Genomic DNA, 16213 nt, shown 5'->3' on the forward strand with positions numbered 1-16213 from the left:
TAAACGTCATTTAATAATTAATACATGTATCTGAATTCCGGGTTTAGGTCGCTTAGCCTTGGATCGAATGGAATGGGTTCGTTTAGCTCGTGGCAGCGCTCAATGATAGCCTCTTTCTTCTTGTTTTCTCGTCTGTACAATAGGAATTGAACAAACGTCATGATAATCGACAAAATTTGAAAGGCGAGACTGATTGATAAACCCTTCGTATATCTGGGCTTATCGGATGCTAAGAAAATTTGGCCCGATACCAGACCAGATCCAGACCCAAAGAAGAGATTTATACCCAGCGCAGTGGCTCTCTTGAAGTAGTTACCGTTGTTACCACTCAACCACAAGCAATTGACGGCAGCATTGACATAGATCCCCATGCACAAAATGTAAACTCCGAAGTACCTCACTCCGTGGACCTGTGATCCCAGAACAATCGATATGCCAATGCTTGTCGTAACGCAGGCACCAATGATGAAAGGGCTTCTTAGTCTGATATGGTCCGACCATCTGGCACATATGAAAAATACGATAGCTGTCAAGAAGTAGACTGGCACCGTCATTAAATTCACCCTCACGCTAGTGAATCCCATGCTTTCGATAATTATGGGAAGAAACACTGTCAAGCCGAAAGTAGTGAGGTCAATACCGAACAGGGCAACCGCGCTGACCCATGTCTTGATATCCTTGATGGCTAACCAAGCCTGGAACCATTCAAATTTTTCGTTGGGATTTGAAGTACTCATGGTTTTGAATCTTTGTATGATATATTCTTTCTCCTCGCCATTGAAGTACCAAGAGTCCTCCAGGTTTTTGCTCAAGCCAAAGTAGTAAAGTGGTACAAATCCAATTGATATGGCACCTTCTACTATGTAAATGTACTGCCAAGCTGCCAGAGAACCATTGATTTTAGAACATGCGTAACCAATCAATCCTCCGAACGAGGACGAAAGACACGCAGCTGCAAACACGTAGGCAAATCTCTTCGCATACTGTTCTCTTCTGTAGCACATTGAGAGGTACATGTTGATAGATGGGTAGATCATACCTTCAAAGGCACCCAGTAATAATCTCACAGCGATCAAATGCCTGTAGTTCTTCACCCAGGCTGTGCACAAAGAAATCACACCAAAGGCCAACAAGCAGCAGCTCATCATGGTTGGAGGACCCATAATCTTCAGCAAGTTTGTGCCTATTGGATCAAAAAGAACATATGTCGCAAAAAATACGGTAACGCAGGTGTTGTACTGGTTACCAACAAGCTTAAGATCTTCTCTCATTCCTGCGACTGCAGCATTACCAATATTGGACTTATCCAAGTTGGATAAAAAATAAAGCAGTCCCATTAACGGGATCAAGAACATGTCCATTTTGCGTAAGATCTTTGCCTCCATAGGATGCGAAGATGCTGGCATCCCATCATCATCCGTCGTAGTCGCCGTGACATCTTGATCATATTCAAAAGTCCCGCCAGTTTTCTCCTTCAAAGAATTATCATCTGTTTGACCAGAATTTTCTTGTATAGTGTCATCGAAGATAACCCGATCAACGAGCTCTATCTGCTTGTTTGATAGCTCTGTCATCTATCTATTAGTTATCAATGAAAAATTTCGATCGCTTGTTGATTAATTTAATGCTCGAAGAGAAAAAATGAAAAAATCATGAAAAATCAACTTTAGGGTCGATAGATGAGAATTGCCATTCTTGGTCGCTTATATATCTCTTCGGCGGTGAACTTTTAATCTTGAATAAGGTCTAAGATTGTTGTCCTGTGCGAACTTTGTTGGTAACTAGTCAATGGCGACAGCTGACGCCGTATAACCAGAAGTTCGGAAACGAAAAAAATTAGTGGAATTACGGACATACGACAGATGGACGACGCAAAAAGAAGTCGAGCCTACTTCCTAAGTCAAAGTACTGCCTGGCAGTGGTCGTATTGTACATCATAATCTGCTGAAAGAGGTCATTGGGTAAAAATACAGTTTTACACTAGCAGTTACTATCTTTTATTTATTTAGTTCTTCTAGAAGGCAGGGATAGCAAAATTCGAGCTCTTTTTCCTCATTTATTGCCAGCCAGTGGCCTTCCCAGAAGAACTGTCGAAGTGCTATTTTTCTTTGGCTGGTTCGCTTTAAGGTACGACTGAGCTTCTGTTAAAAATATTACGTGCGCGAGTCTCGACAGCGTACGCTGACTTTCAAATTGGATTTGTGGAAGCTCGAACGTCTTTTGTTTCCCTCTGTAGTTGTCTGCAGCAATCAGCAGACTCGTAAATTGCGGGCAATATCTAGAAATATCGTAAGGCAAGATCACCAGAGTGGGCTTGCGTCTGAGACAGCTTTGCGTTGTTTGGCTCCGATTTCTGGTTCTCTATCTCTCCAGGGCAAGGTGTCAGCAAATGGAACTGCGACACCAATCACGTGACACCGCCAAATTAAATTGCAAGATGAGACTATGTCTTGTCCTGGGTCTTTCGGGCTTACTAGGAGATAAATGCCATCCAAGGCTGATTCAATCGAAGCCCAGCAGGGCTTTTACCTCGGTTTTCAAGAAAAGCTGCACAAGGTTTAGTGGTGTAAGTACAAGAACCCAAGTCGGCGTCAAAAAAAAAAAAAAAAAAATAAATAATAATATTCGAGCAAAAATCAGATCTTTAGAGCGCTTCCCACTTGCCTCTGGATCTGTACTGTAAGAGTGGAGGTTGCAAACAACCTCGATACCCCTTTAAGCCGCAAGGAGGACACACGTAGTACTTCGTTGAAGATATTCGAAATACCACTAATCAGCATAGCGATAATGACGGAGCTCTCGTATCTTTCAACCACTGTTTTTTTTACGTTTGGTTTTCCTTTTTTATATATGAGACAGGATGCTGACAGTAAAAAAAAAATGAGATGACACTCAAAACATGTTCCACTACACCAGAGAGTTCCTTAAGAATCGCTTCCGCCATACACCTGCTCTCTTAGTGCTTGAATATACGAGCGCATATTATCAAATAACCCAGGATTAAACTTAGTTTGGCACGTGAAAAATTATGGACCATTAGCTATTATTTTTTTGTTAACTTTCAACAAAGAACAGTTCTAATAGTGTAGTGGCTATCACGTTGCCTTCACACGGCAAAGGTCCTGAGTTCGAACCTCAGTTAGAACAATTATTTTTTTTTTCTTCATTAGAATCCTATGAATACATAAAGGTTCAGCCGTTTAAGACTCAAGGACACCAGCAAGTCACGGTCAAGTGCAGAGCAAGAGCTTAAGCATGGGTGTTCACTCTCTGTGGGATATTGTTGGACCAACAGCAAAGCCAGTCCGGCTTGAGTCCCTCCAGGATAGGCGTATGGCAGTGGATGCTTCAATATGGATTTACCAATTTCTTAAAGCTGTCAGAGACCAAGAGGGTAATGCTTTGAAACACTCACACATTGTCGGTTTCTTCAGGCGTATATGTAAATTATTGTACTTTGGGATTAAGCCGGTGTTCATATTCGATGGAGGGGTCCCAACCTTAAAGAGAAGAACTATTCAACAAAGAAAGGAAAGAAGACAAGGAAAACGAGACAATGCTGAAATTACGGCAAGGAAGTTATTGGCCATACAGCTGCAAAAGAAAGAAGGCCTTGTAGCTGAGAAATCGGGTACTGCTGAAGCGAATAGGGAAACTACCAGTCAAGAGCTGTTCAAACCTCAGGATGAGTGGCACTTACCTGTGATACCGGGATTTCAGTATGACGAAGACGATCAAAGAGTGGTTTCTGCTGAGACTTTTGAGAAAATGGTGCATTCTATGGATGAAGAATTGGATAACATTGATCTAGACTCTATAAATCCTGCTTCGGCAGAGTTCGATGAACTGCCGAAGTCCACTCAGTATCTCATTCTTTCTACGTTAAGGCTCAAATCAAGGCTAAGAATGGGCTACACCAAGGAACAATTGGAAAAACTATTTCCCAACAGTATGGACTTCTCGAAATTTCAAATCGACATGGTAAAAAGAAGAAATTTCTTCACACAGAAACTCATGGGAGTTACTGGCATGCATGATGGGGGATCCTCGAAATTAACCGAAGAAGTGGCCAAAAGAGTGTCCGGTCAGCTTAACAAGGAATATAAGCTGACGAAAAGCGATAGCGGCTGGACACTCGGATTAGGAGACTTCGATGGATCGGAAACGCAGAAAGCTATTGTTTTGGATGACAAAGAAGTTGAAGCCTTCAACTACATTCGAAGCCATGGTAATGTTGATAATACTGCACAGTCACCGAAGACGGATAACAAGAAAGGCGAAGGTGAGACGGATGAGGAAGATGGCGAAGATCTTGAGTGGGAGGATGTCGATGTCCAACCGCAAAATGTCCAGGAGCGAGAAGATTATTCCATAAAAGCGGCAAGATTGCCGAACCTGGAAAGAGAACCGAGTTCAGCTGGGAGCCAATCTTTTCTAGATAAACGGTACGATTACGTTTCACCTATGAAAAGACCTTACACTAAGGTAGTACGACATGTTGAGGATGACATAGAAGAAGGAGAAGACGAGCAGGAGGATGAATATAAAAGACAACTTGACGAGATTGAGCTCATAGAAGCTACCCAGCGATCGAAAAATGCGCTGAAACAGTTAACAGAGCAGCAACAACAAGGATCCAAAAGACAACGAGCTGATATAGATAGCTCATTGAGCGGCTTCAAACAGCCTAAACTCAAGACGCCAGATCAGGAAAAAAGAGATGAGAATGGATCTGGAGACAGAACACCTACATTTGCATTCACCTCTGAGCAGACGTTGAATGACCAGGCGGCATCTACAGACAGCAATGACTCTTCTAAAGATATTGTGAGCTCTGCGGCCACTGGTTTTCCTCTGTCAGAGAACCAACAGAACCTGAATCACATCATCAGTAAGATTCCTGACTTTAATTTTGGCTCGGAGGACTCATTTTTGTTTCAGGGCACTTCAAAGAATGATATAAGAAATGCTAAAGAGGATGAGCAGGCTAAAGAAAAGAAGCCCATCCAAAAACCTCCTGCGTGGTTTGAAAACAACCAAGCGCCATCAAACCCCTTTTCCGCCTCTCATTTTGTACAAGATAGAGCCTATTCGACGTCTCATGATCCCCAGACGAATGGACCCTTCAAGCTAGTGTCGGGAGCAGACGTTTTGGACCTAGTACAAGGGGCAGAGAATCACGATGACGATGTAGAGGAGCTGATCGATGTGGGAGCAAATGTAGATGTTGAAGAAGACCATAATCTGGCCGCGGTTGAACCGGGGCAACCAAAGAATGCCAGAAAAGAAGAGAGACAGGCTCTAGCCTTCGATTATGATTTTTCCGAAGAGGAAGAGGATAGCCTAACGGAGAACATGAAGAAAGAAGCAGAAGAATTCGCTATGTTCCAAAGTTCTCTGAGCAACAAGGTGGTTGACAAAGCCTTTATAGAAGACGAACTTTTTGAGCAGCAGATGAAGGACAAAAGGGATTCCGACGAGGTTACCGGCGACATGATCTTGGAAATACAGGATTTACTTTCTAGATTTGGCATACCTTTTCTCACAGCACCTATGGAAGCAGAAGCACAATGTGCGGAGCTTCTGAAGCTAAAGCTGGTTGACGGCATAATAACAGATGATAGTGATGTTTTTCTCTTTGGGGGCACAAAGATCTATAAGAATATGTTCCAAGAGAAAAATTACGTGGAGTTCTATGATGAACAAAGCATTATGCAAAACCTTGGTCTCGACCGCGAAAGAATGATTGAGCTGGCTCAATTACTAGGTAGCGACTACACAAATGGAATCAAAGGCATGGGACCCGTATCCAGTATGGAAGTTCTGGCAGAATTCGGAACCCTCATAAAGTTCCGAGATTGGTACAATCAAGGGCAATTCGATAAAGAGAAGCAAAAAACAGAGAATAGCTTTGAAAAGAACCTTAGAAAGAAACTTATTAAAAATGAAGTCGTTCTGACGGCAGAATTTCCCAGCGACCTTGTGCGTGAGGCCTATCTTCGGCCGGAGGTGGATCACGATACGACCGCATTTTCCTGGGGTACACCAGATCTCGATATGCTTCGCGACTTTATGAAAGTTCGTATAGGCTGGCCGCAGGAAAAAGCGGATGAGATACTCGTTCCTTTGATCAGGGATATCAACAAGCGTAAGAAGCAGGCAAGGCAGATGAAATTGAACGAATTTTTCCCTTCGACCTACATGGAGGACAAGAAGCTCCACCTCGGAAAGAGGATAACATCTGCGACGGCAAAATTAAAGCAAAGGAAGATCAAATGATGAGGAAGCATATTCCATTTGAGTCGTCGCTTGTCGTTTTCTTTCTATCGGTTGTTTGTTGGAGCGCGCGCAGCCTTTGTGCTGGAAAGAAGCGTCACAAATATAAACTTAAACTATTTAAGAAGACAAATAAATCAAACACCGCCGGTATCGTGTGGATATTTGCTGGTAGCGCTCGAAACGTTCACGGTCCCTTTTTTGAGAGATATGCCTCAGCGTCGTCCAAACGCGAATACAAAACTGCCAACAGCTTCATCCCCACGAATGAATACGGAGAGCTGCCCGAACAGTTTTCTGGTCAGTAACGATGCTGAAGAACGAGATGTCTTGAGGAATAGGAGGAATCGGCGATTTGAGAGCTCCCCCATCGGCGAAACTCAGCAGGCTGAGAAATCGACGAGCGCCGCGGCGCTCAATGGCCCTAAAATACAGGCCTCCTCCAATACGCCCGAATTCTATCTGAAATTAAAGGCGGCCCCACAAAGCTCTTCAGAGAGGATGAAGAGTTATTGCCAACCAAATGACAGTGTTTTTCGGCAATACACTCTGATGACTTACTCGAGCGGAGCCATGGCAAGTTCCTTATACCCCAACTACAACGTGAGCGTACCCTACGTCCAACCTCGATACTCTACCTATTCTCTGCAGAGCAGCGTGGGTCCCTCTGCAGGGCAGCTTCAAGCTCAGGACAAGAAAGCGCACTCCACTGCTTATCAAGCACAGAGCTTCCCGAGCTTCTTCAATCCAAGAACCGCAAGCAACATGCCACACAAAGAAAAAGTCAACAACTGGATCGAAAATATACCCATTTTCGAAGTCGAGAACGGAATCTGGAGATCTGACTGCTACGACACCAACTATTCCGTGAATTGGGAGGAAAGCGAATTCGATGATGCTGCCAAAGCCGACACGATCTCTTTTGTGACTCATGATGAACTTTTGTACTTACAAGCCAAAAAATTCGACTCGCTCGTGCGCAAGTCTTACGGCTCAGAGAGTGAACCAAAGAGCTCCCAGAGAGATATTTTGTTGGACAACCCAACGCTAACAGACTATATATAGCTAGCGAAATCAGACAATGATGAGTACCTGACACTACGATTTTCTCGCGTCACAATTTCAGTTTCTGTCATTTTTTTGTCAGCGTATACAGTGATCGGGCTATACAAGAACTGTATAAGCGATAAGAATATTAAGAACTGCGATAGCTATAAGAGGATTGAGCTTCAGTGTCCCAACTTCGGTTATCGGCGAGCAAATCATGGATAGAGGTTCATCAGAGAGCCTTACCGTTAAGGAGCGAATGCTGAGCGCTGGGGTTGGATCGTTATTGACATCCCTTATCCTTACTCCGATGGATGTCGTGAGGATCAGACTTCAGCAGCAGGAAATGTTGCCCGATTGCTCTTGCGATGTGCCTGTACCGAAGGGCAAGGTCTCAATGGTGCCAGCTTCAGAAGCTGTTTTTTGGCAAGATTCTTGTTTTAAAGAACTTAATTGCAAGAGCTCGCCGCACAGATTCAAGGGCACAATAGAAGCGTTCGGCAAGATAGCTCAGAACGAGGGTATATTCACCCTATGGCGGGGAATTTCCGTCACACTGCTCATGGCCATCCCAGCCAATGTTGTATATTTCACAGGATATGAATATATGCGAGATATTTCTCCCATTGAACATTACTTTCCAGCATTTAACCCTCTAGTCTGCGGCGCCTTGGCCAGGATATTGGCGGCAACCACCGTGGCTCCTTTCGAGCTAATTCGAACCAGGTTGCAAAGTATACCGAAGTCTTCAAAGTCTACATCAACCAGAGCCATAATGAGGGATCTTCTACTTGAAACTAAAAAGGAGGTAGCCTCGAGCGGATACAAAGTACTTTTTAAAGGTTTGCAAATAACTCTTTGGAGAGACGTGCCGTTTAGTGCAATTTATTGGGGCTCGTACGAGTTCAGTAAGAAACATCTATGGCAGCCATCAAGCCCTTCGTCATCATCAGCCGATAGCCTGTCGAACTGGAATTTTTTTACCAAGAGCTTTATCAGTGGTTGTCTGAGTGGTGCAATTGCTGCTGTTTTCACTCATCCATTTGATGTGGGGAAAACCAGATGGCAAATTTCTTACGTTAATCCCCAGGCTACATCAGTAACGTCTCCTGCCCCAGGAACTGCCGTGAATAAAAATATGTTCAGATTCATTGATGGAATAAGGCGACGAGAAGGAATTCGTTCTTTGTACACAGGTCTCTCCGTTAGAGTGGCCAAAATTGCGCCTAGTTGTGCTATCATGATTTCCAGTTACGAAATATCCAAGAGAATTTTCAGCTCATAAAAGGAGACGGTCATTGTCTTTGTAAATAAAAGTGCTCACACATCTACTACTAAAATGGTGCGGGCAGAATATATAATGTACTTATTCCAGTCTATCCAGATGCCTCGGTCCATCGATTCTCCTCCAGATGCCGCTCAGCATCGAGAAACTGTCTCGAGAACTGCCCAAAGTTCAAAATGAAACCATCATCGGGCCTCTCCACTTCATTTTTTTTTGGCTCTTTATCTGCAGCCTCCAAGTTCCCCAAAGTGCTATGTCTAGAGTTACGTTTGAGTGTTGGTCCCGCAGTAACATTTATATTACTAGCTCGATTTAGGACATTAGGGTTCAAACTTCTTGGTACGGTGTCTTCATTATTCTCTTCGGCTCTATCAACCTTGACAGTCTCGTAAAGTGATTCGTTTTCAGCTCCATTATTTTTGACTGTTAACTTGCCAGAGAAAAACTCATTACTCGTTATGGGATTGAATCTATCGCTTTGGATATCCGAGAAGCTTTCCTCCAAACCCGTTTTAAAATCCAACTGTGGTGCTTTCTTGGGTGAGGCCTTTGGCATCGGTGTATAAGCGACAGGCAAACCTTCGTAAACCTTTTTCATCAGAGTGTCATCAAAATCCTGCTTGCCACTGACCAAATTTATCCAACTTTGAGGATCACTTTTTTGCTCTGGTTTTAATTTAACCCAGTTCCTCTCAGCCCTCAACATCCTCAATCTCTCCAAATCTTTGAGGAAAATTTCATTTTGGTGTGTGGTTTCCAAGGTCTTGAGTGCAGTCTGCAGATAATTACCGCTATGTTCTTTCAAATCCGAGGCTCTTTCATAGTACTCTATGGCAACCTCTTTAAAAAGTTGTCTTGCACCTACAGACACGGCATACTGGTAATTTGAGTGGTAAGTCTCGAAGGATTTTTGGTGGGCCATGACCCGCTCCTTAAATAAATTTGTTTCTTCGTCGAATTCGCCTTTAATTTCCTTAGAGTTCTCATATTTCTTGAGTGCGGCCAGCAGAGTCTTCTTTTCGTCTGACAACTGTCTCTCTCTTCTTCCAACGAACTCAAGCTCTCTTGTTAGAACCTTGATTTTCTCAGCTATTTTCTGCTCTAGTAGCATATCTTGTTGGAAAAGCTCTTCCAGCTCCTCTACCAATGCTTGTGACTCTATGTTCTCTACCGATGTCTTCTGCCCCCAAATTGCTAAGTCTTTTAGAAACTTGTGAATAAGTTTTGAACATTCCTGCTTCTTGTTTCCGATAGAATTCAACCTCTTGATAATTTTACGAACAGTGATATTACCTGACTGTAATGCTGCACCAGTGAAGCTGCTTAATTTTGGTGGCTCGCTTACCACTAGGGACATGGGTCGTCTTTTCAAAGTTGTTGCAAGACTTAATTGGGGTCTAAGTTCAGGCATGGAGCCTTTTCTCGTCAACTGCTTCTCGCCCTCTTTTGTCGGGAACTGCGGTATGTTATTCGCATTAATGTTGTTGCCGGTAAGAAATGTCTTGGCACTATCATGAGCGGGATATGGATTATCATGCTGTGACTGAGCGGAAGATGTAGAAGGCTCAGTATAATCACTCCCCTCCTCGGAGCTGACTTCTGCATGTCTGTCCGCATTGTCGCCTTTCAAACCATGCCACCCATGGGGATAATGCTCAGGGAAAAAGCTCAACTCGTCGTTGCGCTGACCAGAAAACCATCCCTTCAGCTTGTTTACCAGTTTTTTACGGTGTAGCTCTCTAGATTGAGGGAAGGCTGCCAGCGGATGCAATGGTAGATCTGGCGGTGGGTCTATGATTTGCCCGTACCCATGTACTTGCATGTTACTCCAACGATCCATATCCTATACTTGATATAACAGCACGACCACCAAAGCCCCAATATCCCAAAAGCAGTTGTCAAAGGTATTGATATCCTCTGTCTATTATTTTAATTTTTATTTCTGTCATTTGAATTTGTGTCGCTGCGGCGACAGTAAGACAGACTTAGAAAAATGAATAATTAAGTCATCACTACTCAGAAGCTACATTATGTTTAAACAGGGATTCCGGTTTGCTTCAACTAAGCGTCGTAAGTGGAAGCTGAGATGTTACCACCGTGACCAGTCCAGTTGACATGAATGTCCTTGCCTTCTGGGTAAGTTTCAGAAACGAATTCTGGCAAAACCTTGAAGGTGTGGGCACCAAAGTAATCTCTCTGAGCTTGCAACAAGTTAGCTGGCAGTCTTTTGCATCTGTAACCATCGTAGAAAGCCAAAGCGGTGGAGATAGCTGGGGCTGGAATACCGTATTGAGTGGCTAGAGCTGCGGTCTTTCTCCAACCGGCTTGGGCCTTGGTGACGGCGTCGGCAAAGAACTTGTGGAACAACAAGTTTTCCAACTCTGGGTTCTCCCTGTAAGCCTTGGTGATTTCACCCAAGAACGCAGATCTGATGATACAACCACCTCTCCACATTAGAGCGATAGCTGGGTTGTTCAACTTCCAGCCGTAAGTCTTACCGGCTTCACGGATCAACATGAAGCCCTGGGCGTAGGAGATGATCTTGGCGGCGTAAAGCGCTTGCTCCAAGTCGTCGACGAACTGCTTCTTGTCGGTGATGGCGCCCTTTGGAATCTCTGGACCAGGCAGGATCTTCGAAGCTCTGGTTCTCTCAGCCTTCAAAGCGGACAAACAACGGCTGAAGACGGCTTCCCCGATCAACGTGACCGGCTGTCCCAAGTCCAGAGCGTTGATAGCGGTCCACTTACCGGTACCCTTTTGGCCCGCGGTATCCAGGATCTTTTCGACGATTGGCACGCCGTCGGTATCGTTCTTCTTCAAGATGTCTCTGGTGATCTCGATCAAGAACGAGTCCAACACGCCGGTGTTCCACTTGCCGAACACCTCGCTGATTTCGCTGTCCGCGAACCCACCGACACGCTTCAAGATGTCGTACACCTCGCAGATCAACTGCATGTCACCGTACTCGATACCGTTGTGCACCATCTTGACGTAGTGGCCCGCACCGGCCGGTCCGACCCAGTCACAGCAGGGCTCGCCCTCGGACTTGGCCGCGATCGCCTGGAAAATCGGCTTGATGTGTGGCCAAGCCTCCTCGGCACCGCCGGGCATCAAAGATGGCCCGAAACGCGCGCCGTCCTCGCCACCAGACACACCAGACCCGACAAACAGAATGCCCTTCTTGCTCAATTCCTCGAACCGTCTGTTAGAGTCTGGGAAATGCGAGTTCCCGCCGTCGATGATGATATCGCCTTGATCCAACAGTGGCACCAAGTCGTTGATCAAGTAGTCCACCGCAGCGCCTGCCTTGACCAGCAGCATAATTTTTCTTGGTTTCTTCAACTTCGACACAAATTCCTGCAACGAGTGCGCACCGACAATCGACTTCCCCTTTGCTTCGTGCTCCAAGAAGTGGTCCACTTTTGAAGTGGTTCTGTTGTAAGCCACCACGGTGAAACCGTGGTCTGCAACGTTCAGGATCAGGTTCTGACCCATCACGGCCAAACCAATCAAACCAAAATCAGCAACTTCAGACATTCTTGCAATCTGCCGGCTATATCGTCTTTATCTCTTGTCTTTCGCACTGCGAACTGCAACCTATCGTGCCAATTTCTTCAATACGGGTCTCCCAGCCGAGACGTTTATATAAGCAAGCCTGAAAAACTGCCACTATTAGGGCGGGCTGCTGCAAAACGTGAGAAATGCCTGCCAGCGAGAACCCCATACCGGCACAGTAATAAATGCCTGCAAGCTTAGTCAATTCTGCTGTGATTAATAAGATACGCCAGACGTGCCACAGTCGGGGGCCGTTGCAGCGTTTAGGTTGGCCTGGCTTGCTTGATCGATCAACGGGAGCTGGTTCAACAAGGAGATTGGCTCTAAATCCGCTCGTTTAACGGCCAGGCGAGTGTTCTGCTGGCTTCCAGTAAAAAGTGGACGCTCGGAAAAACCGTCGGAGGATCGGAAAAACTGTTGGAAATTCATTTTGAAAGGGCTGACGGCGGGATTCGAACCGCGGAACATTGGCCGCTCAATTGGACTCTGGAGCCTCGATGACGAGACCGCTGATTCTCCTCGAGTCGCGGCTCGGTAGTGGCGAGCCGGGCGCGGAGCTTGCAGCAGAGGCTGTCCTGAATGGTCTTGGCTTGAACGAGTGGTCCGGGTCCGCGGGCGGCGGTGTCATGGTAGGTTCGGGTTCGAGCACTTGGATAGCGGGCGGCGACGGAGAGGCGGGCGTTGTAGCACGAGAGTTGTTGTCTTTGGATGCCTGCTGGAGCCTTTCCGGAGAATCCGACGCCGTCAGGAAGGCAGCCAGCCAGGGTTCGAGCTTCCTGCAGTCGCCAGGGAAATCGTGAATGCAATCTACTCTTCTCATGAAGTAGTGGGATATCGGGCCTTGGAAGGCCGCGAACTCTTGCCCCAGCCAGCGGAAGTGCTGGCACATTTCGGCCAGCACGAGCAGGTTGTTGGCCGGCATGCCGGCCAACCACGAGTCGTCGTGGTGTTTCGAGATCGTTTCGATGCATCTTGGCGGGATCAGGCTGTTTGGCAACTCTAATAGCCATAGTTTGATCAGACCTGTCCAGTCGTTAGCCACAGCGTGCCGGTTGGCGCGGATCAGCGCTTCGACGCTTTTCAGATTGGTGGCGTCCGGCGTGTCTCTGAAAGTCTTGATCAGCTCTATCTTGAGATTGATCGCTCGCTGCATTTCGACAGCGCTGCCCGCTCGCCATGCCTTCGAGACCCTTTTCCTGAGATCAGCTTCATCGGCAAACCCTTGCACATGGGTCAAGATCAGGCTGATCGCTCGCAGAGCGTCGTCATCGATCTCATCGCGCCCGAGCATCAGCGTCCGTTGCGTTAGAGAGTCTTGAGCCGGCTCCCACTTGATTATGGGTGCTCGGCTGCTTCGCAGGTAGCACAGAAACGGTGAGTGCGGCACCGCGGCCTCTCCCTTATCATGTCCGTAGAGCTTGTTGAAGATCTGCCGGTTCTTCCTGAGCGTTCGATCGATCTCAAGGGTCGCGAAATGGGAGTAATTTTCGAAGTTTTCGTAGATGGCCTTCTCCAGCTCAAACCTTGACAACTCTAGCTTGCAGCATGTTTCAAAGTATCTGGTCTTCAAAGGCTCTAGAGGTAAATCGCCCACAGCGGTCGCGGAGAACCCTTTGACCCAACCGCTTATAGAGTTTCTGCCGCTCGGATCGTTAGCAGTCTCTATCCAGCGGTAATATGCTTCTTGATCGAAGAGCCGCCTGCTCGTAACCGCAAGAGCGTCTTCACGAAGCAGATTTAGATCCAGCAGCTTTTGTCCCAATCTATCTAGATTATACGGTGAAGTGTCAAGTTTCTCGCTGTTCTTTTTGATTGCATCCATTAATTGTTTGCCCTGGAACGAGCTGTTTCCCTCCATGCCCAGATAATTCATGAAGCCCTTCTTCTGTCTCGGCATCGACTGTTTCACCTTTTCCAGGAACTGACCTAATGCAATCTCACTGTTAAATTTTAAGCACTCATCGAGCTCGATCGGGAACTTGTCAACGTTGCACTCTTTTGCTTCTTCCATGACCGACAGGGCCGCCTTCCGATTATACATGTCCAAGGCTTCCCTCATTGCTTTAAAATACCTAGAGTAGTCTGAATATAGTCTTCTCAGCAACTTCTCCATTTCATCACGCCGTCGTTTTGCTTGCTTCAACATAGACTGCAAAGGTCTTAAGCAAGCAATGTCCAGCTGCTCAACATCGAGCGACCTCTTAAAATTAGCCAGCAGATGGCATAGCGCTTCATGCTCGAGCAAATCTGTATCATGGGCTTTTCTCCCCAATCCTTGAATTAGAACGCTGGCCCAATCATCAATGAACCATCGGTAAAACCGTTCTTCTCTCTCTATGCAAACTATGTCATCATTTACCTGAGCTATGAACGCCGTGATTCCAGTGATATAGTCTTCAGACCAGAATTTGCTAATGTCCCACCGACCAGCGCCCAACATGGACCAATTAGAAGATCTCTAGACTTTGTTTATTCGTTGATACTTGAGAATTTTCAGCAGTTAGCGCGATGAGGACTCAATGGCCTTAGTTGATTAGGAGAAGTGTTATATATCCGTACTGTAATTGACTCTTACATGATTAAACTGCCACGATTAGGATCTATCTCATAGCCGAATACTCTGGCAATAGAGTAAACATACTGGCGCAGTGAATTGATTACAACCCTAGCCAAACCAACCGCCCTCTTGCGCAGACGAGGAGCCTCTCCTGTTTGCTCGTCAGTCTTCTTGCTACTTCCTGTCGTAGTAGTGGGAAGCACGTAATCTCCTGCACTTAAAGAGACGAATAGCGCAAATGGGATGAACCAAACGCAGATACCGAAAAATGACGCTACTTCAGAGAAACTGGCACGTCTCCTGGGGATATAGTTTGGATCGAATCTGAACTGCGGAGGTATTTCGTTGTCATTGAAGTATTTAAACCAGAAATAATGGTTTAAAACAACGCAGCAACTGCTTAGAAGGAACACAGGGCTGGTCAAAGAAATGAATGGAAATGTTTTGAGATTCTGCAGGTAGATTGCATTTGATATGATAGAAAATATTGAGAGCTTGAAAGGAAACGAATCAAACAACAGCAACAACACGAAAGTGGCTATGATAGTGTAGATGGCTCTCGTTATGAAACGTCTTGTTGCTTCAGTGTGTTCCTCGACAATTTCGCTGATATAGTATAATCCTGAAGCAATTGAAAGCGTCAAAAATAGGAACCCCAGAACTGCACCAACGTACGAGATCAATTGGAGAAACATTGCGTCAAGGCCGACTTCTAAACCTTCTTTTGCGCAACCTTTGAAAGACGCGAGGATGGATTGCAATTGACCTCAAACTTTCCGGGCGTCTAGAGCAACTCTTGGCAATCTTGTGCTGGTTGAAGACGGGTTCTCGGGGTTTCCCGTCAAAGCATAGTGCCTTTTGCTAGCAAGAAAGTATAAAGTGTTGCGACTCTGAGGGTTCAGGATTTGAAAAAATAGATGCCACCTGCCAGAATTGAACTAGCGACCTTTGCATTACAAGTGCAACGCTCTACCACTAAGCTAAGGAGGCATGGAAGTGATGGGAGAAAAAGTTTTGAGAGGGCTAGTCATTCTCGTTTTAGCTGCTATGTTCTAACGGCCTGATGCTGCTAGAATGGGTTGATTGACCCAAATCCATAATAGGATTGACCAGGGTAGATCCGAATATGATACGAGTCCTGATTTTATAAATCAACCACTATTGCTTAGCGCTGCATTCTGACAAGTTATGCTTGGGCTCTGTTTTTAGCCTTACTGTTGAGAATACTGGGTACCATTTGAAGTGATAGCTCGTTGCAGATACTTTGCCATTATTCCGTTTCTGCTAAGCTATCCTGATAATACTGATCGTGTTGCAACGTCCTATCGCATGATCTGGTGGGAATTTCAAGCAGGAAGAGATACTTGGATGTAGTGCACGTTGAGATAATTTGCTGACTTACCTGCTGCTCAAAGGGGCCAATTACAGTCAGGATGAGTGTCGACCATAGTATTATTGTGGCAGACCGGAGCTCAAAAATTGGCCAGCATTGC

General features: G+C 45.7%; 8 protein-coding genes and 2 non-coding genes across 10 annotated transcripts; 4 read left to right on the plus strand and 6 right to left on the minus strand.

The window, feature by feature from the left end:
- Window positions 1-17: 17 nt before the first annotated feature.
- Window positions 18-1574, minus strand: TNA1 (Tna1p; the record flags this gene model as incomplete). The annotated part of the gene is made up of 1 exon (XM_037281035.1): window positions 18-1574. The coding sequence occupies one exon, from the start codon at window positions 1572-1574 to the stop codon at window positions 18-20; it is 1557 nt and encodes a 518-aa protein (XP_037136930.1).
- A 1500-nt stretch (window positions 1575-3074) lies between these two features.
- On the plus strand, window positions 3075-3147 carry HG536_0Atrna2V. The gene has a single exon. It is a non-coding gene; the product is annotated as a tRNA-Val (tRNA).
- A 108-nt stretch (window positions 3148-3255) lies between these two features.
- RAD2 (ssDNA endodeoxyribonuclease RAD2) lies at window positions 3256-6279 on the plus strand (the record flags this gene model as incomplete). Its single annotated transcript, XM_037281036.1, has 1 exon — window positions 3256-6279. One exon carries the CDS (start codon window positions 3256-3258, stop codon window positions 6277-6279), a length of 3024 nt encoding a protein of 1007 aa, XP_037136931.1.
- Window positions 6280-6486: 207 nt separating this feature from the next.
- On the plus strand, window positions 6487-7341 carry PFS1 (Pfs1p; the record flags this gene model as incomplete). Its single annotated transcript, XM_037281037.1, has 1 exon — window positions 6487-7341. One exon carries the CDS (start codon window positions 6487-6489, stop codon window positions 7339-7341), a length of 855 nt encoding a protein of 284 aa, XP_037136932.1.
- A 199-nt stretch (window positions 7342-7540) lies between these two features.
- On the plus strand, window positions 7541-8608 carry MTM1 (Mtm1p; the record flags this gene model as incomplete). The annotated part of the gene is made up of 1 exon (XM_037281038.1): window positions 7541-8608. One exon carries the CDS (start codon window positions 7541-7543, stop codon window positions 8606-8608), a length of 1068 nt encoding a protein of 355 aa, XP_037136933.1.
- A 91-nt stretch (window positions 8609-8699) lies between these two features.
- Window positions 8700-10448, minus strand: SSP1 (Ssp1p; the record flags this gene model as incomplete). The annotated part of the gene is made up of 1 exon (XM_037281039.1): window positions 8700-10448. The coding sequence occupies one exon, from the start codon at window positions 10446-10448 to the stop codon at window positions 8700-8702; it is 1749 nt and encodes a 582-aa protein (XP_037136934.1).
- Window positions 10449-10669: 221 nt separating this feature from the next.
- HG536_0A00770 (NADP(+)-dependent, decarboxylating phosphogluconate dehydrogenase) lies at window positions 10670-12145 on the minus strand (the record flags this gene model as incomplete). The annotated part of the gene is made up of 1 exon (XM_037281040.1): window positions 10670-12145. One exon carries the CDS (start codon window positions 12143-12145, stop codon window positions 10670-10672), a length of 1476 nt encoding a protein of 491 aa, XP_037136935.1.
- Window positions 12146-12638: 493 nt separating this feature from the next.
- On the minus strand, window positions 12639-14603 carry RGD3 (Rgd3p; the record flags this gene model as incomplete). The annotated part of the gene is made up of 1 exon (XM_037281041.1): window positions 12639-14603. The coding sequence occupies one exon, from the start codon at window positions 14601-14603 to the stop codon at window positions 12639-12641; it is 1965 nt and encodes a 654-aa protein (XP_037136936.1).
- A 131-nt stretch (window positions 14604-14734) lies between these two features.
- Window positions 14735-15415, minus strand: SVP26 (Svp26p; the record flags this gene model as incomplete). The annotated part of the gene is made up of 1 exon (XM_037281042.1): window positions 14735-15415. One exon carries the CDS (start codon window positions 15413-15415, stop codon window positions 14735-14737), a length of 681 nt encoding a protein of 226 aa, XP_037136937.1.
- A 223-nt stretch (window positions 15416-15638) lies between these two features.
- HG536_0Atrna1T lies at window positions 15639-15710 on the minus strand. Its single transcript has one exon. It is a non-coding gene; the product is annotated as a tRNA-Thr (tRNA).
- Between the last annotated feature and the right edge of the window lie 503 nt (window positions 15711-16213).

The sequence above is a fragment of the Torulaspora globosa genome, chromosome 1, assembly GCF_014133895.1.
Source record: "Torulaspora globosa chromosome 1, complete sequence".
NCBI lineage: Eukaryota > Fungi > Ascomycota > Saccharomycetes > Saccharomycetales > Saccharomycetaceae > Torulaspora > Torulaspora globosa.